We start from the raw sequence: 19,541 nt of genomic DNA, 5'->3' as shown, positions 1-19,541 counted from the left end.
ATTCGATAAAAATCACCTCATCTTCTTCCTCCGAAAGAATTTGCTGGATTTCAGTACCTTCCATGAATGAAAGAAACCTTTCCGCTTGCAGGAGGGGCAGTCTGGATCCATCCTATCATTTCTAACCATACTGTGATCTGATTACAGACATTATAGCCAAATTAGAAATACTGGAGTCTTAATGCTATTCTGAAGTAAGCGTTTATAGGAATTCGGTAGCCAATAAAAAATGACTTGCCAGCAGACTGTTAAATGGCTTTAGTCAGAGCCTGGGTTCAGACTTGCTTATCAGTCTCCATGAGAAGAAAGGCACACAAAACTTGCTTCTTATGTTAGGCTGCAGTGAAGAAGAGGAAGTGGGATAGACCTTTTGAGAGATGTTCTAGGGGACAAAACTAATGGATTCCTTTATCTTTAATTGGTGCTGCAGTTAAATAAATTGAAAACAGTAACCAAAGCCTTTTCTTCTGTGTTACCTTAAATTAAAATACGAAAAGACGTTATCGGTAAATAGTTTTTCTTTTCTTATCTTCCTCTCCCCCTCCCCCCCCCCCCAGCAAAGTGGAAACACAGTGAAAATGGAAAAGAAGAAATGCAGTACGCTGTTGGTTGGAGTGGCTCTTTGAATGTTGAAGAAGGGTAGGTATGGAGGCTTGAATGCCTTGTGTAATGTCGCTGCTTTTTACTTTGCTGTCAAAAATCTACGCTTGGGAGACGTTCTAAAGGTACATACGGATGAAGCTGCCTTATATTGAGTCAGATCATTAGTCCATCTAGCTCAGTGTTGTCTTCACTGAATGGCAGTGGCTCTCCAGGGACAACAAGGAACAGGATAATGCTCATAAGATCTGGGCCCACACATACAGTCTTCTTAATTGAGGCTTTCTGAAGTCTTCTGTGCTCGTTAAGTCTCTTGGGACCAGATAACCATCAAGTAAACTCTAGGCAATTTTGCACTGTTTTGTAAGACTGGCAATTCTGTGCTCTGTGTGACACGGGTCTGTCATGAAATGTTTAATATCAGTATATTTTTCCTTTAGTGAATGTGTGAGCAGTGTATTGTGCATCCCGCTGGCAAGTCAAAAAAGGTAAGTACTGTCTTTTTTTTAAAAACCAGCCAGAATCCTTTGAAGAGCCTAGGGATGCTTTGAGATAAACATAGTTTCATCAAAATAATCAATTATATTATTATTATTATTATTATTATTATTATTATTATTAGCAGCAGCAGCAACAACAACAACAACAACAACATTTCTATACTGCCCCATAGCTGAAGCTCTCTGGGCAGTTTACAAAAGATTAAAACATTAAAAACGATATACAAAATTTTAAAACATAAAAACACACAACAGACAGTATACACAAAGACAACATATATCTAGAAACAACTTTGAGCAATCAATCACACCTAAAAAAACAAATCTGGGATTGGTTAAAATTCATCACATACTGGCAAAAAAAGACAAAAAGACTTGACCTAGCGCCGAAAAGATAGTAATGTTGCTGCCAAGTGGGCCTTGTTGGGGAGATTGTTCCATAATTGGGGTGGGGTGGGGGGTGGAGGCACCACCGAGAAGGCTCTCTACCTTGTTGCCGTCTTTTGAGCCTCCCTTAGAGTAGGTACCCAGAGGAGGGACTTTAGATGTTGAGCATAGTGTCAAGTGTGATGTGAGAATAAGACTTGACATTATTCCTTTCACTTTCTTTGTACGAGACAGGAGTTCCACAGGCCGACCTGACTGGACCTGTATCGTTGTAGGCTTCACTTCTGGCTATGTACGCTTCTACACTGAGGTTAGTATGTTGGCACATTTGCACCTGTTGCTGAGGACCTTCTCACACATCATGTGTTTCCTACACGGAGGTAGTCAATATTGTTTTCAAGTTCAGTGCATACCGGTTTTGATGCAAGTATCCTGAAAAGGCAGCTGTTGTGTAGATGCTTATTCATGAATATATGCAGCAAAAAACCATATAAAACTAGCAGCATAATTCAAAACAATATAAAGATTTTATTTTTCCTATTCAGATAGTGTGTCAGAAAAATGTAATGTGTGAAGTTGCCTTGAGATTTTGTGGCTTGTAGCTTAACTTTTAGACAACACATTGTTTCTTTATTTCTTCTTCTTCCTAATCACCAGTAATAGGATGGAAATTTGTTCTCACTTTTTAGAATGGAGTATTGCTCCTGGCACAGCTTTTAAATGAAGATCCTGTCCTGCAGCTTAAATGCAGAACGTACGAGATTCCACGGCATCCTGGAGTTACAGAGCAGGTATTCTGGCAAATGTATAAAACATGAAATCATTACAGGACGCAATATGGTTCTTACATGTGTAAATTTTTCAGAGCTGAACGTGCTTTTGGCAACTATCTACGAATGGTTTATGTGAATTAAATTCAGTGGAGTTTTGCAGGCAAAGTCCATAATTATGATTAAGCAATTGGGATTGGTCTATTGGCTTGTGTGTGTCTTTAACCTCTCTCTCTTCTTGTGCAAACCCACCTTCCCTGCTTCTCATAGTCATGGCTCATTATTATGTTTTCACCATTAATCATAGTATAGGCTGACCACTCAAGATCTGAAGCCAAGCTGGGAGTTTGGTTACAAATCCTAAATTGCCAGCTTTTATTATATATGTTGATCCTATAATAATAAATTATAATACTTACACTTAGTAAGTATATAATACTTACAGGATAATACTTACACTTGCTTATACACATAGTCATTTGTTGTGTTACAACAAAGTGATTTGATGCTCTTCTTTTTATTCAGAATGAGGAACTGAGCATCCTGTATCCTGCAGCAGTTGTGACAATTGATGGTTTTAGCCTATTTCAGTCCCTCCGTGCGTGTCGAAATCAAGTAGCAAGAGGTAGGTTGAGGCTTCTGGGCAGTGTTGGTGGGCTTCTGGCAGAGGGGCGTTTTGGGTATAAAACTGTTTATTTCTTAGGGATGATAGAGAATATTATATCTTGGAAAGAAATATCTTTCCTTATTGGACAACTGGCAGCTAAGATTGCATCCTTCAGACTCAAAAGCAGTCTCACTTAAGAAAAGTAATTGATTTCTCCATATCGCTTAAATGTCCTGGTCTGATAGTTTCTTCAAGCTCTGAATACCCTCTGAAGTTTGGATATCTAGTGACCCACATATTTTACATCTGATGAGGGTTTACCATTGCTGGCAGGTGAGCCTAAACACATCCTGTTATTGCAGTGAATACTTGGTCTAGATCTGGATGCAATTTTTTCTTCTGCCATATACAACTAGCCAAACCGCGTGTCTTTGAATGTTGTAAAAAGGGAGGATCTTGAATGCTCTAATTTATTTCCTGAGGGGTAGCTATATTCGTTCGTTGCAGCAAAAACAGCAGTCTTGTGGCACCCTAATGACTAACAAATTTATTGTGGCATAAGCTTTTGTGGACTACAGTCCACTTCTTTCCTGATCAGATCACAAGAGCTGAGTTCAGTATGCTCTTGCAGAGATCCTGTGGATTTCTGAAGGCTACTAAGCTTTACAGCTATACAGGAATTTAAATACAGATCACTCATTTCCAAATGTACTTGTACCCTACTAGCTGTGATACAGTGCAGTCCTGTGGATGTCTACTCAGACATAAGCACCATTTAGTTTAGTGGGACAAGATTGTAGCCTTAATAGTGTTTTTTTCTTGTATTAAATGTGGACTTAGCAATGTAGCAGTAATATGTGCAATACAATTTTTATGTTTTACTTTAAATAAATATTAAATTATGTCTGAAACTTTTGGCTCTTCAGTTCAACAACACACACTTCTATAAGTACTGTGCTGGCCAACATATAATAATTTTATTCTGATCAATAGTTTATGTAATCTTCCTTTCTTTTCAATAAAATGGGCAGCTGCAGCTTCAGGCAATGAGAATGTTCAGCCACCTCCATTAGCCTATAAGAAGTGGGGTCTGCAGGATGTGGATACTATAGTTGATCATGTTAGTGTTGGTAAGTAGTTTGTTGTTCAATACTGCTGAATAAATAATCCCATTCTATGAGACACTCTATGTTTAAAACATTTCATGTACATTGTCATGGTATTCCATACAGCTATTCTGTAGGTCAGTATTCTATTTTGTTGTCTTTAGTTTCTTACGTAAGAGTTCAAGTAAGTCCCTTGGGCCTCGATATCAGCAGGAAACCCCAACTGATGCTTTTTTTCTAGATCCAACCTCAAATCAAGATGCAGTTTAATAGCTAGTATGTTCTTTCTTTCCTATCTGAGGCACATGTGTCACCCAAGGGCCTTAATGATGTTTAAAGCCCTAAACGGCTTGGAACCTCGATACTTGAGAGAGCGCCTCTCCTTATATATGCCTGCCCAAGACCTTAGATCTGTTGGAAGAGCCCTTCTCCGCATCCCACCAATGCAACTTATACACTATGATGGGACAAGGGAGAGGGCTTTCTCTGTGGTGGCACCCCGACTGTGGAATGCCCTCCCCTTGGAGGCCCAATTGGCGCCAACATTGATTGCATTTCGACACCAAGTAAAAACATGGCTTTTTAACAAAGCCTTTGATGGTTAAACTCACTGGCACATTGTTTTAACTGTTTTAACTGCATCTATTGCTTTTAAATTATATATTGTTTTAACTTGGATTATGGTTTAATTTGTTTTTAACTGTGTATATTTATTGTTTTATACTGTTTGTTTTTATCTGTACGCCACCCTGAGATCTTAGTGATATAGGGCGGGATGTAAATATTTTAAATAAATAAATGATAATAAATAAAAGGTAAGGTTGCTGACAAGTCATAGAATCATAGAATAGCAGAGTTGGAAGGGGCCTACAAGGCCATCGAGTCCAACCCCCTGCTCAATGCAGGAATCCACCCTAAAGCATCCCTGACAGATGGTTGTCCAGCTGCCTCTTGAATGCCTCTAGTGTGGGAGAGCCCACAACCTCCCTAGGTAGCTGATTCCATTGTCGCACTGCTCTAACAGTCAGGAAGTTTTTCCTGATGTCCAGCCGGAATCTGGCTTCCTTTAACTTGAGTCCTTATACTGAATTATGAAAGGTTATTCCCAGAGTTCATGGCCAATCATATGCAAGGGTTTTTGTTTTTTGTAATAGTTCTTGAATATCATTAGGTTTCTTTTGTGTGTATACTGCTTTGGTCTATTATTAATGAAATGTCTACTTCAATGAAAAGCACTCTAATTAAAATATCTTTATCACAGGCCTGTATAGTGTTGTTGTTGTCATTGTAGTAGTAATTTTCTTCTTAGAGCTTTCAAGACACGCAAGACTTATTTTGATAAAGTTATGAACATATTTGGGCCTGAGTTCATGAAGAGACATTAGAATGTTCGAAACATCCTTTCCTAAGATTTGTTTTCGTTTTAAAATAGGCATCATGACTCTATCACCATTTGATCAAATGAAGACTGCTTCCAATATTGGTGGATTTAATGCAGCTATAAAGAACAACCCCCCCGCTATGTCTCAATACATTACTGTGGGATCAAATCCTTTCACTGGTTTCTTTTATGCCCTTGAGGTAAGTGTATTATGAATTAGTAATTGTGAAATACCATGTGCTAGGTAGGAGATGAATATTTCCTTTCCCTGTTGAGTCTGTTTTTAACCATTTTTCTTTTGTTGATATTTTGAGCTTTTAAAGGTGGTGGTGGTGGGATAACAGCTCACAGGGGCGGGGGGCAAAACTGAGAGAAGGATATTTTAGAATTCAGTGGCTTTGATAAGTGGAAAGATATGTCTTGAATTGCTCAGTCATTAGATATAAATTAGATAGTCATGTTCCTCTTTGTTTAAAAGAAAAAAATCTATAGTGGTGTCTTTTTGGTGGTGGTGGGGATGTGGTTTTAAGGAAGCATGCCTGTTTATGACATTTTGATACATTAGTGGAAAATCTTTCTATTGGACTTGAGGCTGTGTTTGGGTTGTAACACTAAGCATGAATGACCCTTAGGATCATGAGCTTGTCCCTCCCTTCTTCAACGTGATCACAAGTTGATCAGAAGCTTCTGCTTCTATTTTCAACTAATCATGGTTGCTTGTTGCTGGGCTAGACTGACCAATAGTCTGACTCAGTATAAGGCAGATTCCTATGTTATGTCTGAACCAGGTCTTAACTGGTCTTAACTCTAGTTTTAAGTTAAGGGGCGGACAGAAGGAATCTTCTGGTAGATTGTTGATCTGTGTAGATTTGCAAGGGTTTCCTGCTTCCAATGGTTTAACGGTAGTAACAACAAAAAGCCTTTTCTCCTTCTAAAGAAAGCTACTGAAATTAAAAAAGTGTGTGGTGGAAACCGAAGTAGATTTGTGTGCAAGCTGAAATTCCTGGGCTAAGGATTTTATTTATTTATTACATTTATATACCGCCGCATAGCCGAAGCTCTCTTTGGCTATGGCGCACCCCCCCATAGGCACACACAGTGCCCCCCATAGGCACACACCCTTTAATAACATGGTGCCATGTAGGACGTCTGTAGTTGTATTTGCTTTTGTGCAACTCCCCCTTCTCTTTTTGATATTTCCATTATTGGTGTGATGATTGCTATATTCATGGAATCATTAATTGTTAACTTGAATCCTTCTGTATATTAATCACTGTTCCTTTTTAAGTATGATTTCTCTTTTATGAAATGACAGTGTTTGTAGTTATAACTGCAGTTGAATCTGAGGGTCTCCAATTTATCAGAAATATAATATAATGCAGTACTGATATGCTGGGATAGCATCCTTTGGGCAAATTGTACATTTGCAAAGCCTGCAAATCTCTAGAACCCCCCCCAAAAGCTTATTTATATTGTTAAAATATTAACTAGTTTGCCAGAAACGACTGGAAAAAAATCATTTTCTTGTACTGAATTGATACAAAATTTAGCAGATCTTTAGTTGTACATTTAGAGCTGCCTTCTGTCTGTGAACAAGATGCTCAAAATTAAAGTGTCTAAAGAACTGACTATTTTGACAATTTATAAAGAACTTCCTATCTTTCCCTTAGGGTAGTTCACAGCCACTGTTGTCCCATGTTGCTTTAGCAGTTGCAAGTAAGCTGACGTCTGCATTATTTAATGCTGCCAGGTAATATAAGATAGACTGAAAATATAGTGAATTTATTTCTTATGGGGAGTGTTTATTAAATTGCGACAATGAATGTGTTAATTTTTCTATTTCAAGCGGTTGGCTCGGCTGGAAGCACAAACAGGAAGAAGAACCTGTGCAGAAGCAGAAGCCCAAGGTTGAGCCTGCAACTCCTTTAGCTGTAAGGCAAGTGTTTGAAAAGAACAAAGGTTTTTCAAGAGACACTGACTGGGTTCGGATGACACAATAACCCACACGAACAACCAATGATATGCCGAGGGTTATTGTGTTGTGTGGCAGGATTTCCTTTAACCCACCGTGGGTTATTTTGTTGAAATAACCCATGCAAATAACCAAGGATGTGCCGAGTGGGTTATTTAAACCACTGTTTGTTATCATGTTGTGTGGAGGGTACTGTTAGTTATTTTTGTCAGCTGCAGAGTTGCTAGGCAAGAGTGGTCTAATTGGCGGCGGCTGCTCTACTCAAGCTGGCAGAATTCTGTTTTTGGCAGCAAGGGGTAATGGGCTACAAGCGGGAGGACAGAGGAGAGGGAGAGCAGGGGACGAGTTAGTCAACACAGTGTGGATTAATAATCCACTCACAGTTATCTATAACCAACTCACGTTTGGTTATTTCTCTGATCGTGTGGGGAGTACCCACAAAATAACCAACTGTGAGTTCACTGTTAACCCACTGTTGGCTATAGTGGCGTCTGAACGCGGCCACTATGTATCAAGGTTCCCATTGTTTCCCATATTGCTTAATTATGGATGAGATGCATGCAAGTGCCAAACATTTTATCCACATTCACCGTAGTGTACTAAGGTGCCTCTGCTTTTCTCCTGCAATAAGTATGTCGTGTGCCCTCTCTCTCCTTGCCATAGGCTGACTATCACCTAATTTATCCCGGCCTCCTTGAGAATGTGTGGGAGTACTGGCAGGGTTATGCCCAGGTGGAAGTCACAAAGCCACACTTCGAGATGGTTCTGATATAATACCAAACCATGGTTTAGCTGTATGTGAATGATCAGTGAGGAGCCTCAGGGTCACATGCTTCCTTCTCATATTTTGCAATTCCCTTCCTATGATCACGGTTTGAACAAATGTTTTTGTCTGGACCACCAAATTGCAGTTTGTGCTTGCTCCTCAATCTTGATCCTGGCTTGCAGGGCAAGCACAATCCATAGTTTGCTGGCTTGTACAAATGGCAAACTATGGTTTGTCTCAAACCATGATTGATGGGAAGAGGGAATGTGCATTTATATGCACCGATTTATGTAAAGCCAACCTGGCCATGTGACACAAACCATGGTTTGGCATTAATGTCTGAACAACTTTGATGTTTGCAAACCAGCATCTTCCCATAAGGTCTCTGCAATTTGTGTGATTGTGATTTCTTGAAGATGTATCTCTGCTTGTCTGGCCTAGTACCCATATCTCTATCTTGATTGCACAGTGTAGACTCTGATGATAAACCTCGATGCCTGAAGCCAAATTCTTCTAAATACAAGAAGATTCTGGATTCAGACTGGTGATTGAGTCAGACTAGTGAGAATATCAGCAAAGTGTGGAGAGGAGAGCAATTATATATATATTTGCTTTGATAATATTAGATTGTTTAACCCAGAGTATTTAAGTTTTATTGAAGTGGAAGCTGGAGGGTAAAAACATGACATAGAAATTATTCAGGAAGTTGAGAGGCAAGTTTAAGCCAAGGTCTGGATCTATGTTCTGTTTGACTCATTACCAAATATTGCCTGTTTTGTAACATCTACATTTCTATTTTAAATCTGAATATATTACATCTGCAAAATTAAAGATGTTATTCTCTTTAATTGTTAATGTGATAGGACATGTATTGCAAGAGTTCTTGCACAATATGTTAGGCAATGAAGTTTAATGGCATAAACACATATAATAAGATACAGTAATACTTCTGCTAAAGATGCTTTACCATGATGGAATCTTCCAGATAGGAAAATACTGATTGCACTGAGCTGAAGTGAACTAATTTACTGGTGGAAGTTAATCAAATAGGAACGTAAAATTCCTATTACTGCCTATTTACTCATTTTCTGAATATCCTTGCATAATCAAGGATGTCATATTTGGAGATTGTTTGATATGTTTAGTTTTATTTGGTTTTAGGTTTGGAATTCCAGATTCTCGTCGCCACGGAGAAAGGATATGTCTTTCTCCTTGTAATTCTTTGGCAGCAGTAACTGATGATTTTGGAAGGGTTCTTCTATTGGATGTTGCAAGAGGACTTTCTATTCGTATGTGGAAAGGTATAATATACTGATCAATCTTTTGCGACAATATGGTAATTTATCTATTGGAGATAAAGGACCAGTGGCTTATTTTGTGTATATACTTACTTAAGCCATGGTGGCTTATTTAAATTGCAGTGTTTGGAGTGCAATTTCCATAATCCACCACCTGGATGTGAATTGTCATGTCATCTGAACCTGGGCGGCATGGCTTGTCAAAGAGGGAAACAATCCTCCAATAACACTACAAAAGCCCATAGGTTATTGGAGGTTTTTTTTTCAAGCTTACTGACATACTTCTGATATACTTTGGTGTAATTCAAGAACCCCAAGCTCTAATTTCTGAATTTCAGTAATTCCTCCTAGTCTTTATAGAAGGGATTGGGAACTTCCGGCCTGCCAAGGCCTCTTGGATTTTTCCAGGGGGGTGAAGCTTGGTATCCAAGCCTTGCCTCCTGGAGGCATCTCTGCTGTTTTGTAGTTCGGTCCCACCCTTTGTTATCATCTGGCCAACCTTGTTGGTCTGGGAGAGAGGGAGCAATCTGATCCCTAGACATCAATAGATTCCCCACCACTGCTTAATTGAAAGGGAAAGCCCAGCATCATTAGGAAAGGCAATGGAATTGGCGAAGAAACTACTTAGAGAAGAATTAAATTGTTGAAAGATGCTAGAACAATAGTGGCTGAAGTTGAGGTGTGGACTGACGTATCTGAATGATGAAAGGAAGAGTTCCAACTTGCAACTAGAGCTGCGCAAGCCTCGGGCCTTGGATTTGGAGATCCATATCACGGATCCACCATTTTATGACGGATCTGTCATGGCGGATCCACCATTTTATGACAGATCTGCTATTTTATTGCACAGTCCGAACCTGAAGTAGGCAGCTGTAGGGCACCTGCGGAAGTCACATGGGCCCCTCCAGGGTCAATGGAGACTTCCAGATTGAGGCAGCAGTGGCTGATTGCCCTGGGAAGCCGGCGATCGCGTGGAGGACCGGGTGGTGTTGGCAGCTACTTCCTGTATTCCCTCTGCTCCTGGGCCCTGGTAAGTACAGCACTCCCAGACACTGGATGCTGGGAGTTGTAGGCTGTATGGGGGGCTAGAAAATGCAAGAAAATGGCAGATCTGACAGAAAATGGCTGATCCACCATGAAGTGGCTTCCGTGAGTCAGATTTCCAAATCCGAGGCCTGCACAGCCCTATTTGCAACCATGAAGATGTGGATGGCAATACATCGAGAATCACTCTGGCTCTCAGCCCTCCCACGCTATTACAAAATTCACTGCCTTTCCCCTTTCCTATTGCTGCTATTCTTGTTTCTAATCAGAGTATCACAGTGTGACAGTGGTGTGCATGCAAATGTACACTACTTTTCTATGTACCTCTTAAAAGCCTGGAGTGTGGATTGCTTCAGACACTTTTTTCTACACAGATAACATTTCCCTGTGGAAAATAACATGTATACACTTATATATGACACATGTATAAACAGGGCAGCCCGTTTACTAACAGGGACTGGCTGGCGAGATCACATTACGCCAGTCCTTTTACAACTTCATTGGCTGCCAGTCCAGGTCCGGGCCCGATTCAAAGTGCTGGTATTGACATTTAAAGCCCTAAACGGTTTGGGGCCAGGTTATTTGAAGGAACGCCTCCTCCCATATGTACCTACCCGGACCTTAAGATCATCTACAGGGGCCCTTCTCCGTGAGCCCCTGCCAAAGGAAGTGAGGCAGGTGGCTACTAGGAGGAGGGCTTTCTCTGCTGTGGCACCCCGGTTGTGGAATGAGCTCCCCAGAGAGGTCCGCCTGGCGCCTACACTGTACTCCTTTCGTCGCCAGCTGAAGACCTTTTTATTCACTCAGTATTTTAACACTTAATTTTAACTTAAATTTAAATTATACTGTTTTAACTCTGTATTTTAACCTTATATCAATTTTGCTGCGTGGTTTTATCCTGGTTGTGCTTTTTATATTGTATTTTGTATTTGTATTTTTAACTTGTTGGTTGTTTTATGATGATTTTAATTTTTGTGAACCGCCCAGAGAGCTTCGGCTATTGGGCGGTATAAAAATGTAATAAATAAATAAAAATAAAATAAATAAATAAATAAATGTATAGCTGTCTTTTTAAACTTGAATGCACAATGGTAGGCAGCTACAATTGACTAGAAACAGGGAAAGCAGCAGTGCTGGTAATCGGTCATGGTAGTGAACATGGCAACTGGAAGGGGGTCTGGCAGCAGTGATAGTAAGAGGGTGCCAGTGAGGTAGGAAGTAACATCAGAGGAAGAACTGGGAGCACCTGCTCCAAACTGACGAAAAAGCTGATTTTATGAAATAACAAGATTTAGCTTAGAAAACCCAGCTGAGCACATTGCTACAGTTTTGGAATAAGAACCAGAGCGAACTTGTATATGTGGGGCAGTTAATGACTTTTTTTGACTCGCAGGCTACCGTGATGCACAGACGGGTTGGATTCAAATTGTGGAGGATCTACATGAAAGGGAAGCCGAGAAGGTGGATTTTTCGCCTTTTGGCACTCCTCAGGGGCCAAGCAGAGTGGCTCAGTTCCTTGTGATTTATGCTCCCAGGAGAGGGATCTTGGAAGTATGGAGCACACAGCAAGGTCCCAGGGTTGGCGCTTTTAATGTAGGGAAATACTGCAGGTAAGAAATCAATCCCTTAATGTAATGCAAGAGGCTGGGGAGAGTAATTTAGGAAAGGACTGTGATACTATTCTCTACACTCAGATGTGATTTCTCATTTACTCCCCCACCCACCCACTCCCAAAATCTGCCCACAAAAAGAAAGCGGGATTAAGCATGATCAGATAGCTCAAGTGAGTGTCTTAGTTCTTGTCCTCATTTATTAGACTTGTGCATGCCTTGTAGAGGGGAGGTTTGGAGAAGAATGATGAAAGTTGTCTGATGGTAGTTTTAAATTTGCCAACAGATTGACTCCAAGGAAATTGGTTTTAATAGGAAACAAAACATTGCCATATCCAACCAGCAACCACTACTATCTGCTACAAAATTTAAGTGTTCCCTGTCTTCTCCACCCCCCCTTTTTTTTGAGAGAGAGAAAAATTAGTTGTACGTGACCGTTTAGAGGGTTTTCTTTTCCCCTGTGCACAAAGTTTATGTCGATGGTTGTGCTTTTCATTGTATTTATCAAACCTGTGTTTAGGTTGCTGTATCCTGGCTATAAAATCATGGGCCTGAACAACGTAACAAGTCAGGGGTGGCAGCCTCAGACTTACCAGATCTGTCTTGTTGATCCAGTGTCAGGAACAGTAAAAACTGTTCACGTACCTTTCCATTTAGCACTGAGGTAAGTCTTGTTGAGCTTCACACTGTATAATTGGACTAACGTGATGCAACGTTTATATGAACGATGCAGTACTTGAAGACTATGGATAACGTATCCTGCCGTTGGATACAGAAGTATATTCTGCTTCTGTTTCAGAAAAATAATAACAAAAAACAAAATCTATGTTAGGACCAAACAAAATTCCACAAAAGCGTTCAAACTTTTGAGCTCTGCAGAACTTTTTATCAGGCTCTGTGGTGCAAGAAGTAGGGGATGGGAGAAGGAATAGCAAAGTCCCCAAACTGGTCCAGAGGCAGTCTGCAATCTGGCCAAATTTTTAGATTTCACTATTTCTTCCTGCATCCTCTACTTTGTGAAGAGATGTAGTAAGAGTCCTTCTAGGAAACCCTTTTTGTACTTACTTCAAATATGCAATTATTGTGGAACTCAGTCCTTTTTTTAATAGTGTTGCTCTTGCATGGATGTTCCCTTTCCTCATTGCTTAAACAGGTGAAGACCTTTTTATTCTCCCAACATTTTAACAATCTATAAATTTTAAATAACATGGTTTTAAATTTGTAATTTTGCATTGCTGCTGTTTTTATCTGGTTGAGCTTTTATATTGTATTTTATATTATGGTTTTATACTGTTGTTTTATACTTTGAATGGTTTTAATTTTTGTGAACCGCCCAGAGAGCTCCGGCTATTGGGCGGTATAGAAATGTAATAAATAAATAAATAAATAAATAAATAAACAGCAATATTTAGTTGCTGGAAAAATACAGTCATTGTCCCCCTTCACTTACGCTAGTGCACTATTGCTGCTCTTAGTAGTTTTTTTAATGTGGTTGCATGATGGTCACAGGCAGCTTTTGGGTAGAGCCTCTGATGCAACTTTCTCCCCAGTGTGAATTCAGTACATATTTATTACATAACTTTGTAAATAAAGGAGGCTGAGTATTCTCTAAAGAGTTCTCATGTGGTCTTTTAAATACATCTATTCAGTGAACGCTAGCAGCGTTGAAAAGCAGCATGCCTCCAATGCTTGAAGACAAACAAGAGAGGGGGAATGGTATGACTTTTATGTTCTTATTGCGAACTTCCAGATACATCTGTCTGGCCGGTGTTGGAAACAGAATGTGTGACTGGCTTGATCTGTCCCCCACTGAGACAATACCATGGACTTTTTGTTTTTTAATTAGTGTTTTGAAAGTTGTGTGCTCCCTTTGCATAGCCAAACAATTTCATGTTGTGTTTATCCTTGAAAACATCTTCCAGTGATAAGAAGAGTGAGCGAGCAAAGGATATGCATCTAGTGAAGAAGTTGACTGCCTTGCTGAAAGCTAAAACATTAAATCTGGGTAAGTGTGTTTTTGTGTTTAGTTTTCTATTTTGGGGTGGTAATAAGAAGTCCTTTTGAGGGCCATTGACATCATAGAGGGGAAAGGGTTCCATTATGTTTAAGATGTATGTTTTAGAACTAGGTTTTAAAAAACCTAGATAGCATAGTGTCAAATGATATCAGTAGCCATTATCAAAAGGATTATCTGCATAATTTCTGTGGGTTCACAGGTGATTAAAAGATTATGCCACCCATGCAGAGGCTGTAGGTGTGGAAATGCTACATGCAGTTAGGTCAGTCTTTATGGTATGCAATATGCAAGCATTTTGACACCCTCCATGGAGCACCCATGATAACTACTGCATGGGTGTAACATTTGAATTATTTCCCAGTTCCATGGGATATATTTTTTTCTGCGCAGAACCTTTTGAAATTAATGAGAATTGCAACATTGCTCAACTTCCATTGAGCTTGACCTGGGTTATGGAGTTGGGGGAAATGTCACCCTTGCTGTTTCTTGATATGGCTTGATACTTTTGCAGATGCCTTTTCATTATGCTAGAGTCTCAATAACAAAAGACCCTATAGAATATGTGTATTATGAATTACATGAGCTGCATTTTCAGGGAGGCATAGTCTAAAGATATGAGTAGTGAATTGTCATGGAGAAATGGTTGGGATATTTGTTCTGCTAATAAGTTTAGCAGACCTATGAACACCTATAGGACAGTTGATGCCTGACCCTCCTTACCTCAATATTTGGGAGCATTATAGAATTCTAAAATAATTTTAAAATGGCCCTCTAAAAAGTAATACAGTGAATGAAGCATTCTTTAAAAAAGAAGACTGTGAAGCAAGCAAGAAAAAACAAAAACAAATCTAAGCATATCAAACAACTCCTGATAGTATTCTTCCATTTTGTCCTCATTGGGGTAATGTTATATTAAGCAACCCCTAAAGCACAATCCTGTGTATTTCCCCCAAGAAGTCAGTCCCATTAATTTCAATAGGACCTTCTCCCAGGTAAATGTGTATAGGATTGCACCCTTATTTATGTTAGTTGTGATTCATTAATAGAGCACGTTAAAAGTTGCACAACTGTATTGCAGGTTTCATTCTGCAAAGGTGGCTTGAATTAGGCCATATGTTTTATGAATAGTCTGCATTCTTGAGATGAATGTATTGGTGGGGGGGAACAGAACCAACACGAGTTTAATTAGTCCCTTGCTTATGATCTTATCAGAAATTCTTGACAAAGAGCCAAATAAGAACTTAACTACAGACTGGGCTTTCTTAACAGAGGTGCCTGTCACCCTCTGCAGGATCAACTTTTTTTCAACTCATTTACATGGCTTTAACGAACTGAATTTGGGTAGCAGTTTGTACAGTATGTTAAACTCCAGAAAAGGTCAAGTCATGAGCATAACACATTCTGACAACACCTTGTAAATTTCAAGCAAACAGTCCAAGTTGCCAGTCTGTGTAGCATGCATGGATCTGGAGAGAGGCAGAGAGAAATGCATCTCTCACGCTACTATTCAAAGCACCAGGAAATGTTTGCACCCCCAAATGCAAGCTTGAGTCTCCTTTCTTTTGACTTTGCTTTACATCAGTGGGTTTCCTTTCCTCTCTGCTGTCCATTTATGAGCTGAGATACTGCTCTCTGTTGTAAATAAATAAGTTGCCCAGCACCACAGAGAAGTAGAATTCTCCATTCAGGTATTAAAAATATAAATCCTAGCTGCTTAATTCTCACTGCAAATGGTGCTACAGCTGGCTGTGCAAGAATATTGCTCCTGGAAATGTGTAACATGAAAAATTCAGCTACTTTTTGCCACTGGCTGGAAGTGTGAGTTTGTTATTTTGACTTAGATTTAACCTATGATTCTTATTAGAATTGTCACTACAATGAGGCTGAAAGGAATTGGGGGATGCATTTAGGGTGAAGAGAATAATTTGACAAAGACAACAGGTTGGTGTGAAAGTCAGGCCACAGCCTTAATTGAAAATCATTCCAAAACTATATGGAAACAATTTTAGGTTAAGAAATATGGGTCAGGGTTCAAGATTAGGTAGGTATAATGCCTAACCCACCTGTCTAAGTGTTCTACTAAGAGGCAGTATTGCAGAGCTGTGCTGGTGTAGTTTCTTCCCAAGATGCTGGCAAAACCTGGTCTCAGCCCTCTCAACCGGTAACCTGTTTATGCCTACATTGAACCGTGAGCAGCCCTATGATGGAGGGCAAGACATTGAAACGGGGGTGGCAAAAGAGGCTGTGGACTTCTTCTTTTTTAACTTTTAGGCATTGACTAGATTATAGTAATGTCCTGTGTTGACTACTGTGCAAACAGGTGGAAAGTCTCCATGGTTTCCTGTGTCATGGAGTCAAAGCCAAGGAGTTTTCGGTCAAACCACTGGAAGTGTCTGGCATTGCCCCTAAGTGATGTGATGCTGGTATTCTACTTCCACTTACTTATTATGGGTAGGGAAAAAACCCCATCTCTTGAATATAGGTGCCCCCAGTAGCTAAAGTGGACATCCTGAATTAAGCTTTTTAAATTGCTTTTCCTAATCTCTTCTGTAATACATACTTGTCATTATTCTTTCCAGATGTGTTTGAGGCTGAAGTGAAGGAATTAATTCTCGATATTAAATATCCTGCTACTAAAAAACAGGTAATTAACTAGGAAAAGCTTTTAATCAGAATTTGGTAAATGGTTTGTCATGGCTTTCTGCATGCCTGACACCTCCAGTATAGTGTAGTGGTTGGAATGCTCAGTACGACTGGGGAGATCCAGGTTCAAATCCCTACTCAGCCATCAACCTCTCTGGTAACCTTGGGTCAATCACTCTTTCAGCCTAATCTACCTCACAGGGCTGTTGTGAGGATAAATGGTGAGGTGGGGACAATGACCATTTACACCCTCTTGATCTCATTAGAAGAAAGTGGGATACAATTTAATAAAATAAAATAAAATAAATTCATTTCCATGTGCAAGCATTTTAATTCTTTGAACTGGGAAATGGACTGTCAGAATGAATGGTTGTTCCATTTCCCACCAACATGCGGAATGTATAGTATCCTATTTGGGGGTGGCACCCTCTTTCCTGTCTCTTCCAAGAAATTTCTATGTTTCGTGGGTGGATCTTGACTCTCAGCAGCTTTCTAAGTAGACCCATTGAACACTTTGAAAAACGTTGCTTTAGATGTTTTTTACTGGATTAATTTACTACATATTCTTTGGAATTTGTAAATCTGTCTTGTGAGTTCTGATTTATTTCTGTAATGAGATTCAACGGACTGTTTTGCGGGCCTCCTGTAAAAGAACAATCCTTTCCCTTTACAGGTGGCACATGGGTCCACCTTAGGTCCAGCAAAGCTTTCCAAGCCAAAAGGGAATAAAATTAAGCAGTATTGAAAACTGTTATGATTTCTGCCAATATGGAACATCTATTTTTGTTTTTTAATAATAGCATGAAGTTGAGAAATATTTACTCTATGGTAAGAACATAAGAAGAGCCCTGCTGGATCAGACCAAGGGTCCATCTAGTCCAGCACTCTGTTCACACAGTGGCCAACCAGCCATTGGCCAGGGATGTACAAGCAGGACATGGTGCAACAGCACCCTCCTACCCATGTTCCCCAGCAACTGGTGCACACAGACTTATTACTTTGAATACTGGAGATAGCTCACAGCCATCAGGGCTAGTAGCCATTGATAGCCTTTTTCTCCAGGAATTTATCCAACCCCCTTTTAAAGCCACCCAAATTGGTGGCCATCACTACATCTTGTAGTGAGTTCCATAATTTAACTGTGCACTGTGTGAAGAAGTACTTTTATTTGTCCTGGATCTCCCACCAATCAACTTCATGGGATGACCTTGGGTTCTAGTATTTTGAGAGAGGGAGAAAAACGTCTCCGTATCCACATTCTGCATACCATGCATAATTTTGTATATTTTACTGACAGGCTTTGGAAAGCATCCTGGCAAATGAACGTTTGCCGCTATCTTCTCTGACAAACATTGCACAGACATTGATGGATACCTTAAAAAATCAGGGTAAGTGCAAAATTATTTTGTAGCTCTCTATTCTGTTGCAAAAACTGGAGCAAAAACTGAGGGAGAAATAATTATTTTGTTTCCTTGCAGCATAAAATGACAATTGGAGCTTTTTAACTGTGTTCATTTGTGAAATCACTTTCTGCTTTTATTGGAAAGATGACTGAATTTCCTATAAAAGATACAAGTGCGACATTGCAAGAAATTGAGGAGGGCTCTTGCTTTCTTCTCCACATAGCAAAACTATTATTGGGGTCTATACGCTTGGAGAATCCTTTCTCAGAACTCAGCCCCCTCCCCCCCCCAGGTACACGCAATTGCTTTGTCAAATGTCATTTCTGCTGCAATTATTGGAGAGAGGAGTGGGTTCAGAGACAATACCTGGTTCAGATGTACTGACAATACATGGGTTGTTTAAGCCATGGGTTGTTAAGCATGAGCAAGAACGGGTGTGTTTCTTCCTCCCTTCCATTTCAGTAAATATCCTGTTCATAGTTTGTGAGCGTGTTTTAAACCAGAATTAATACACAGCTTGTTGTTGGGATGATCCTGGATTGTTTAATCAATTTACTGAAAGCAGGTGAGGAACGCACCAGAGGCTGTGAGCTTGCTTGCTCCTGCTCATCGCCGTCAATTTGTGGGTTAAATAACCCATGAAATGGTGTTACATGTGATCCAGGTCAGTGTACCTATCTCCAAGTCCAGTTTCCCCCCTATAATTGTTTTGATGGTGAAGGGTTAGGGTTGCCATAGATACAGAACCAGCCGCGTGGTCATTTTCTTGCTTCAGTGGGTGAGGGTAGTGCCTCAGCATGAGGGAAGCAAATGTGTTACCTGTGTCTGTGGCGGCGGCTGTTTCAGTCCCATGTTTTTCTGCAAGGATAGATAATCTCCATCGATAGAAATCGTCCCCCACATTCGGCACACTCACAGTAAGCTTGCAGACATCAAATTTACAGATGGATTAGTTGGGGAATCTCTTCAAAGTATTAGTTGCAAGATGAACAATTGAATGGGGAAGCCTTTTGTTGCATTGCTTTTTAATGCAAGGCAAACTAATTACTATCTACTGTAAACCTGAACTTGCAGCTAAACCCCCACTTCTTGACTATATGATCTTTAGTCTGTATTCAGAAGGACGTGTTTAATTTTCTTCCTCCTGCATCCTAGCTGTTCATTGCTTTTAGCTGCTCTTCATATCAAGAAGCATATTGCTTTTGGCCATCTGATAGGATTCCCGGACTTTTGACAGTGAGAGAGTATACCTGGGAGGAGCCATATCAGTTGCCCAATTCCAGTGAGTGACCAGGACTTCAACAAGTAGCTAAAAATTCAGCCAGGGTATTCTGGAAACCAATTGGATCATTCAAAAAGGGTCATGCAGCCACCACTGACTGCAAAGCGCCCCCAGCGTCATCAGTGGATGGATCATTCGAAGATGATGGAATAGTC

The 19,541-nt window shown here is 40.0% G+C and overlaps 1 protein-coding gene across 1 annotated transcript in view; it reads left to right on the top strand.

The window, feature by feature from the left end:
• Positions 1–19,541, top strand: part of RAB3GAP2 (RAB3 GTPase activating non-catalytic protein subunit 2) — a 56,060-nt gene that overhangs the window by 10,626 nt on the left and 25,893 nt on the right. Inside the window, exons 4-18 of the mRNA XM_063124095.1 lie at positions 558–639; positions 1,041–1,088; positions 1,722–1,797; positions 2,177–2,278; positions 2,783–2,882; positions 3,896–3,994; positions 5,403–5,551; positions 7,022–7,101; positions 7,198–7,287; positions 9,251–9,390; positions 11,825–12,041; positions 12,562–12,705; positions 13,964–14,046; positions 16,638–16,702; positions 17,999–18,089. Of these exons, the coding sequence (XP_062980165.1) occupies positions 558–639; positions 1,041–1,088; positions 1,722–1,797; positions 2,177–2,278; positions 2,783–2,882; positions 3,896–3,994; positions 5,403–5,551; positions 7,022–7,101; positions 7,198–7,287; positions 9,251–9,390; positions 11,825–12,041; positions 12,562–12,705; positions 13,964–14,046; positions 16,638–16,702; positions 17,999–18,089 (1,566 nt within the window). The remainder of the gene's footprint in view (positions 1–557; positions 640–1,040; positions 1,089–1,721; positions 1,798–2,176; positions 2,279–2,782; positions 2,883–3,895; positions 3,995–5,402; positions 5,552–7,021; positions 7,102–7,197; positions 7,288–9,250; positions 9,391–11,824; positions 12,042–12,561; positions 12,706–13,963; positions 14,047–16,637; positions 16,703–17,998; positions 18,090–19,541) is intronic.

Source organism: Elgaria multicarinata, chromosome 4 (assembly GCF_023053635.1).
Source record: "Elgaria multicarinata webbii isolate HBS135686 ecotype San Diego chromosome 4, rElgMul1.1.pri, whole genome shotgun sequence".
Classification (NCBI taxonomy): domain Eukaryota; kingdom Metazoa; phylum Chordata; class Lepidosauria; order Squamata; family Anguidae; genus Elgaria; species Elgaria multicarinata.
This window is presented reverse-complemented; position numbering and strand designations above follow the sequence as displayed.